Source organism: Sander lucioperca, chromosome 6 (genome assembly GCF_008315115.2).
Source record: "Sander lucioperca isolate FBNREF2018 chromosome 6, SLUC_FBN_1.2, whole genome shotgun sequence".
Lineage (NCBI taxonomy): Eukaryota > Metazoa > Chordata > Actinopteri > Perciformes > Percidae > Sander > Sander lucioperca.
In genome coordinates this window covers 32015420-32024107 of record NC_050178.1, presented here as the reverse complement: position 1 = coordinate 32024107, position 8688 = coordinate 32015420, and the positions used below count along the sequence as shown (strand labels likewise).

General features: G+C 39.9%; 1 protein-coding gene across 1 annotated transcript; it reads right to left on the bottom strand.

The window, feature by feature from the left end:
* Positions 1–598: 598 nt before the first annotated feature.
* LOC116066582 (probable nuclear hormone receptor HR38) lies at positions 599–7463 on the bottom strand. The gene is made up of 7 exons (XM_031322748.2): positions 6923–7463; positions 4392–5224; positions 3735–3864; positions 3347–3510; positions 2604–2806; positions 2310–2488; positions 599–2205 (listed from the first exon to the last, which is right to left on the bottom strand). Exons 2-7 carry the CDS (start codon positions 5220–5222, stop codon positions 1943–1945), a joined length of 1770 nt encoding a protein of 589 aa, XP_031178608.1. The 5' UTR covers positions 5223–5224; positions 6923–7463; the 3' UTR covers positions 599–1942.
* Positions 7464–8688: the final 1225 nt, after the last annotated feature.

The window sequence follows — 8688 nt, the reverse complement described above, 5'->3', positions numbered from 1 at the left end:
TAACTTTTGAACATACACGTTCCACCAAAACAAGTTCCTTCGGAGCCTATTTTGCAGCAGCACCGCAGCTTTTCTCCGGTGCTTAGCACCGCCCAAGACGATTGTGATTGGTGTAAAGAAATGCCAATATACCAGGGCACATTTTCCTCCCATCCCCGAATGCTATGTGTAGTAGCCAGACCCTCCTTCAGCGTGCTTTGGAGGAGGGTCTGGCAAAGCGAGACTAATTTGTTGACAACAAAATCTAGAATATCGTCTGCCTTATCGTCTAGCCTTATACCATAATGAACTGAAACAAACATATAACAAACATATAGAGAAATTGGCACTTACAGTAAATACTCATCTTCCCCAATAGAAACCAGAAGAAACTAAAGATATATTCAATATGGCGAAGGCCACAAGGCATCCAGGAAATATATCACTCCATTCCCTAACATTTAAATAAAGCCAGTGGTGTCTTTTAACACTTCTGCACTATTTTATGAAAGCCCTGGCAGTATTTTCAAAGTCCACACACGTCACAAACAGAACACATACAATAGGAGAGTGTTCTTCATATTGTTTGAACACTGTTTGAAGTGCTCATAGCTGCTCATCTTTTCATCACATTTCACTGTGATTCCTTAAGATATTTATTTAGCTCATTTTGAGATGAAAATACAAAATAAATCCAACTGCACAACTCAGAATAATGTGGAAGACAATAGAAGAGCTTTACGAACACATGTAGGGTAACAGATTTGCAGCCAAAGACAAGTAACCAGTTGATGCCAAACATGAAATGTCTGCTTGTGCATGTGTATTTTCAAGCAGTGTTGGGTAAAAACATATCAGGGTATACTGTATTGTTGTAATTGTTGTAATTGTGGATACAAGGAGACTCTGAAATGTGCTTTGACTCAATTCAATTTTAAACTGGACGGCTCATCACCTGATGTCCTCCCCGTTTAGCCGTGTGAAGTGTGTGTCAAGTACTGTATGTTTTTGTCAAAGTGTATTGACAATCGCATGCCTCAGGCACTTCATATCAAATACAAAAATAATTTTGATGGTGTAAAAGATAATTTCACATCTGTAATAAATAGGGCTATGTGATATTTGGAATGAAAACTCACTTAGTGTTACTTATTATGGTTCGAGGAGTGAGGCTTTATAAAAGGCACTTTGTATTTCCATTCAGCAAGTCCATTTTTGTTCTTAAAAGTACAACGTATGTTGTTACAGGAACATGCGGTTCAACAGGAACCCTGCCAGCATCAGCCTTTACAAGGTGTTGCAAAATGGCAAGATGGAGTTATAGCAGAACATTTTGGTTAGCATAAGGCAATAAGGTTTTTAAGTGGCAGTATCAAAATAAGAGTAAACTTTGGTCCAAGACCTTCCACAGGAGCATGATTAGGACTAAAACTATCTTTTGTGATACAAAGAAAATAGTAAAATTTACCTTTTGAAAAGTAGGACTATCTCAGCTTGGATTAAAAAGCAAAGCATGCTTTTTAAGAGATTAGTGTGTTTCTTTTGTTTATAAGAAAAGCTGAGTATGTAACCAGGGATTGCGTCTAGCCAAATATCCATGTCTTAATAGCTACATAGCAGGACAACATTCACACATCCAGCACAGCAATAAAGTAATTTTACAAATGCACACAAACATATATATAAACTGTGTCCTGAACTGTTAATACTATTTCCGCTCTGTCTGTGACAGTTTCATTAAACTGAAATACATCTTTATGCGGTACTCACACAGGTAACACATTCAGTTTTTAAACTTAATGTTAGAAAAATAATGGTCTCTTGAACAATGCCAGACATTTGTCAGCACACAAGTCAGTGTGATAGAAGGAGGTTCACCAGTGGAGTTCAATGATAAAACCTCACATTAGGTTCTTTGTGTCTATCATCTTTTACAAATAACACATTTATGTTCGTGTTTTTTTCAGAACGGCAGAGTATCCATAAAGATTTTCTCTACTATTGGTGGAGGGGGAACCAGGTCCTCCAGTTTCAGGTAGAAGATGCGCTGTAGGCCCTGTGTGCACAGAGTCCTCAGTTCGGGGAGTTTGCCCAGAAGACGAGAAAGATAGCTGGACTGGGTGCGACTTGGTTCTGATCCGTTTCCGCTCATGTGTTCCCTTAAACAAGTGATGAGATGAGTCTGAAAGTCCTCGACCCGTTTGGGCTCTTTGAGGCCATGGCGATCTAGATGCAGAATATGTTCTCATGAGAAATACAGTCCTGAATATAAACATGAAATTCAAATGCAGTGAGATTCACTGTAATGAAAGGCAAACAGAAGCTCTCACCGGTGATGATAACTAACGCTGCAAGGCAGGCAAACAAGGAGACATCTAAGTTCATGCGGTGAAGGCTCTGGGAGAAATCCATGATGGAGTCAATCCAGTCACCAAAACTGCGAATGCACTGCAGTCGGTGGAGGACCAAACCGTTACAGAAGATCAGCTTGTTCTTCTCAGGATTTGACCTGCACAGTTTCAAACCAATAGTAGAGTCAGCATATTGAAAAGGTGCACATTAGTCTAGTAAAATATTAGTTAATGTGGCTTCTTTTTTTTTTTTTTACTGTAAAAGAAGCTGACCTGTATGCGAGTCGCAGAATGAAGAGTTCAACAAAGCCTGATTCAAGGAGCAGCTCCTGGTCCTCTGTGCAGAATTCTGTGAATCCTGGGATGGTTTCAGCCCAGTTCCTTATTACATCCAAAGCACCGGTCAGCAAATCATAAAACTGCTGAATATCACCGGCATCCTCCTTTTCTTTCAGGTTGTCCACTGTCTCCTCATACTGAGGAGGAAGAGAAGAGAAGGGTTAATGCTACTGAAAAGAACTGCAGATACCATCCCTGAGCTGTTCACTGTCTACGCTTTCATTCTACATCCTGTGTTGAGTAGGGTTGGGTATCGTTTGGATTTTTACGATTCCGATGCCGAATTGGTACTTTTAAAACGTTTCCGATTCCTAAACCGATGCTTGAAAAACTGAAAAATGACATCAAAGAAAGGCTCTTTTATAGAGTTTTTTTTTAAATTGAAAATTATTTAAATTTAACAATATATTAACGGTAGCTGTATTTACAGTAGCTAGCTAACGGTAGACTACAGAGAAAGTGTGATATTTTTATGTCCGTTTCGGAGCGACAGAGGGAAAATATTTCAGTCGACACATTAAGTGGAACTGAAATGAGGAACCGAAATTTGCGTTCTAATCCGGTCCGATTCCTACCGGTTGCATAGGTTTCGGTACCCAACCCTAGTGTTGAGGTCATTGTAAGCGATCTGATTGGTACAAAAGAGCTCTGAACACGCTGCAATTCTTGAGATTTACCTTGGAGTAGTCGAGCTTTCCAATGGTTGGGTTTGAGTCTAAATGAGCCCTGACAAGAGAGGCTATGGTGTTTACACTGTGGGTTGTGGATGAAGACTCGGCCACAGTCTTGGGTTTGGAGGGAAGACGACCCCGGCGACCTTTAAGGCTGTCTGTGCGAACAACTAAGAGAGGGACAAAAAAGAGGAACACTTGAAGCACATGTTTGTGACTCTTACATGGTCGTCGCTGCACCCCGCAATTTAAAAAACAACGGCTGTATCAGTTTCAATTTCTCTTTTTCTGCAGATGGCACTATAAGGCTCTGGTTTCATACGTCTGTCATTACAAACAACGGTTTCTCGTCGTCATACATTAGTCACTGAAAGTGAGTCTGACATTGCATTACCTTCTTTGACCATTCCCACTGCAAGACATTTCTGGAAACGGCAGAACTGGCAGCGGTTTCTCCTCCTCTTGTCCACAGGACAGTCTCTATTGGCAAGGCACACATACTTTGCATTTTTCTGTACAGTTCGCTGAAAAAAAAGAAAAATTACATTAATATGGATTTGTAATGCTGCACACATAACAATGTAAATGACAAAGGCAAAAAGACATCTGCATACTATCTTATGTAACTCAGTAATATAGTCCGACCAATACTGGATTTTTGAGGCTGATACCGATATCAATATTTGAGAGTTCAAAAAATCCAATAATTACTTTTTTTACACAAACGCATGCTAACATAAGGAAAGACTTTTAATAATGATGCCTTAAATATGTCTTGTGACCAAGATATGTACTTAGCGCTACATTGTACAGTTGAAAAAATAAACTTGTCAATGCTCTCTGGTGGACAAATTTTGTATGGTGTCACTGTTTCTAAACTACCTCAAACATATCTTTGGCGCTTCTGTAATGCATCTTATTGTTGCTTATCGCTCAACATATACGCTGATATATGCAAAAAGCTATAATCAGCCGATATGTCGTCCCAGCCAAATTATCAGACGGCTCTATTCAGTAGAATAAACCTGCAAAATGCTGTCTAGCTATTTACCTTGAAGAAACCTTTACAACCCTCACAGGTGCGGACTCCATAGTGCTGACAGGATGCATTGTCACCACAAACTGCACAGCGGCCCTCACTGGATCCTGGGTTCTGGGTTTTTGGAGACATCATGGCCCCCTCCACTATCCTGGGGCTTTCCAGGGGTACATGCTCCAGGGAAACGGGGGGACAATGAAGTGGAGAGACATGCTGCTGAGGAGGCATGAAGAAAGGGTCGTCGTGGCCCGGCTGAGCATCCTGATGCTGCCCCAGGGGAGATTGCTGCTCTGGTGCAGGGCTAAATGTGAAAAAGGAGAGCTGTTGGGCCATAGAGGCCTTATCAGCCACAGAGGAGGGGGGGGCTGAGGGGTAGGGGCTGAAAGGGGAATCCCAGACAGGTGCAGACTGGGCCTGAAAGCCAGATGATGGAGGAGAAGCAGCGGCATAAATTGGGCTGCCATAGTAGTCAGAGCCACATGACGTTTCATCAAGGCAGCTCAGTGCAAAGGAACCTGGGTAACAGCCATACACCTGAAGATCATCCAGTTTGAAGGCTTGGCTCTGCATCTGAGAGCAGGAGCTTTCAGCTACCGCGGCATGGCTAAATGAAACTGTAGAGGCGGGAGGAGCAGTGGACATCTTGCAGGAATAAGCATCAAACTCTCCCACATAGCCATTTCCCACTAAGGTGTTGATGCTGGGCAATGAAGATGTAGACAGCTGGTCCTTTTGGCCACTGATGTCCATCACCAGTTTGGCACTGAGGTCAGGATTCAAGAACTCAGAGCTGAAGTAGGTGTCATGCGGCAGGGATGCATACAGGGTTTGCACACAGGGCATCGCTAGGACAGAGCACAGCAAAAATTACTACTGATGAAAACTCCAATGTTGGTCCATAAAATATTGTTTACATGTATGTGTCATTAAATCGAAGACAGTTTTTTTTATAACTCAAAAAAGGTTTCTATGTATGAAAAAGTGTTGAAGACGATTGTCACACATTCAAGTTCCAAAGTTGTACTGAAAAGTGTGACTTTTTATGCTTACTTTGTTTTCCAAATAAAAGTAAGTTAAATCAGTGGGGATAACTAGGGCTGATAAGGAGGTGTCTGTCTGAACATGTTGTTATACATGCAATAAAGTTCAGACATCCCAGTAAAATAGATCATGCATAAATCATCTAGGTCAGCAGTTTTTAGTCCCCACTCTGTAACCATCCAAACAGTAGCCTACATTTACACCTTGAACGCACACGGTCTCATTTCCCCTACATGACATTTTTATAGATACAGGGCCAATCCGTCCTCTTTAGAAAATGCACAGGGTGGTCCAGTTGGGCACTCAGATATAGTGTTACTTGCTGTTATGCTTTGAAAACCTCCTTCAGCGGCAGGGCAACCCTCTTTCATAGGGACTGTACTAGGGAGTGTTGCAGATATTTCAGGGTGGGCTGAATGCCAGCATGCCAGCTTAAATGGGAAAGGTAGACGTGTGTGTGTGTGTGTGTGTGTGTGTGTGTGTGTGTGCGTGTGTGTGTGCATGAGAATGGGCGTGTACCAACAAGTGCGTACTTCCTCACTCTGTAAAGTTTTCAATACAAAAGTGAAGCACACCTGGTCACTCTTCAAAAAATGTTCAAACTTAAACTTGATTGTTAAATTTTATTCGTAAACTTAAGCTTGACTTATGGGGAGACCATGCTGCTCAAGTGTCCAATATGTATTTGATGCCCTATAAATATACCCTACCTGTTACATCTTCTCGTATAGCAACAGTAATAGACCCACACATAAAACTTACATGTAAAATCATGTTAATTCAACAAGATACTGACATACGCTCTGACCTATTAACTTGAGAATGTAGACGAGACAGCTGATAAAACTCTTAGGAAACTACTGAACAGTACAGTAGCAGCAGTAGTAGTATTACTAGCAGGAGTCACCAATGACAAAATATACTCTATTTTAACAACGTTTTATCATGTAACAAGAATTGCTCTTTCCATAATAATAACATTACACTCAGATGCTCAACTTTATTAGGTACACCTAGCTAAAACTAATGCTCAGTTTTGGTTGAAACTGTTCAAAGTGGCGTTGATTCAACTTCATGGTCATTTTGGAGGCTGTAGTTTGTTCTGCTGGTATGGTTTTGTTTGTAATATGTTGCCACCCAAAAGGTAGTCTAGTTGAATTAACACATCTCTAAAATGGTTTTAACAAAACTGAACATTCTAACTATGAAGGAAGGATTTGTTGCAGGGATGTTGTATTAGACTGCATTAGTTTTAGCTAGGTGTAGCCTAACTAACAAACTTGCTGTAGCTGTGATTGCTACCCAAAGAGGGAGGCTGAGGCACATATCTTTAAACATTATTTGAGTATAAGGGTAGTCCAGTCAGTCTTGTTCTATAAGCTTATATTATTATGGAAGTAGTTATAATTAAGCATACAGGTAGGCATTTAATATCAGCATGAATGTGCCCCTCTGAATAAATAGCCTCAATACATGCAAATAAACAGTTCACTTTCACTTACCTGGTTCATGTAAATTTCCGGATTTTAAAGCTTTTCATTTATTCCAAACGAGTGAAACTGAATGTCACCTTTGTCAGCTGCTGTCAGCTGCTGTCAGCACACACACTCATTCACACACACTCTCACACACACATACTGGGTCAGACCAACGCAGGAGGCTCCATACACTCTTGTTTTATTTTGGCTGCGTTGACAAAAAAGGCGGGTCAATGCCCAAATATGGTGAACAGGGCGGTGGAACTTTCCGGGTCGTGAGCCAATCAGGGTCGTGTTCGACACAGACGTTCTTCCGTATGACGCACACGGGATTCCATTGACGCAAGAGCCGGGGGAGTGTGCGTTCTAAAAATAAACCGACAGCGGCGTTCACGTGGGGCTATTACTGGATGAAAAATGCTAAAAATAGGCGTAGTTTGGAGGTGCATACGTTTTATGACTGGAAATGTAGATGTTATACACGTTTACAACAAGGAGGTGTGTGTGAATCCGACAGACCAGGAAGCACCTGTAGGGTTTTTTCATAAAAAAGGAAATTCCCTACCCTCTCCCATCTTTCAACTGAACTTGGAGGAAAAGGTCCAACGAGCACACATGTATATTCATCAAAAACACTTAATTGATGATTTTATACTTTTTAAAATGTATGGAGACCCAAGCAGTTTGTATTTAAAAGGAAATTCTGTAATAAAAACTGCTGGAATTATATAGGCTACAAGTTACCTGCATTAAAATCTGTTACGTCACATAGGCCTATATGTTTTTTTTCTTTTAGTTCATATGATTATTCATTTCATAATGTTTTATTTGTTTGATATTTAACACTTTGGATCTCCATAGTAAGCTTATTTACATTTATCTCAAGGTCCATTAGCTGTTCTTAAATCATATCATCTTCATCAGCAGATGGAGTTTGTCCAATTGACATGGGATTGTGGACAAATGTCCAAAGACTTCTCGTCCATGTAGGCCTAAAAGCTGCATTTAGTAACTCATGTGGAGCTTTCCCTCATACCACATGATCAAAAAATATGGACTCATTAATCAAATCAAATTAATGTAAAGTTAACATCTACAGCATATAATTGAACGCTCAAAAACAGCAGACAGAGACTTTTGACTCAATATGAAATTTTATTACTGCAATCACTCATGTTTCCTCCTGAAAAGTGTCAACTAAATGCAAGATTTTCTTTTTTAAGTTAGATTTATTTCGATTTTTTTTTACTTTTAAAATGAATACTCCAAACTGTATGTTGTCATGCTTTGGCATTAGGGAGATTTAAACAACTTAGATTTAGAATTTCAATAAGTGGGCTGCATGCAGAGTAACACTGCATACACACAATACTTCAAATAAATACACAAGTCAGTACTTTGAAATATAAGCATTGTTAAGTGCTGATAAACTTTTTTTATGGCAGATAAGCATTAGGAGTGCACTACATGTGTTAAATATGTTTTTACAGGCAAATTCTTTGTATTTTTCTACTTTACAGTGTAAGCTGTATGCAATTCATATGGCCATGTTAACATTTGAATATGCTGCCTTAAAAAGTTTAAGATTTCAATGAAAATTTGTTTTCTGTATCCTTATAATAAACACTAGCACCTTATGGTAAAAGTCTCCATTATTCCAGTGTAACCAAACCTTTGAGAGCGTATTATTCAGCTGCAACTAACAGCGATATCTCCACAAATATAAATAGGTCAGAAAGTATATAACAAAGTGACTTGTAGTGGGTGCAACAGATTGTAATTCTTTCTGA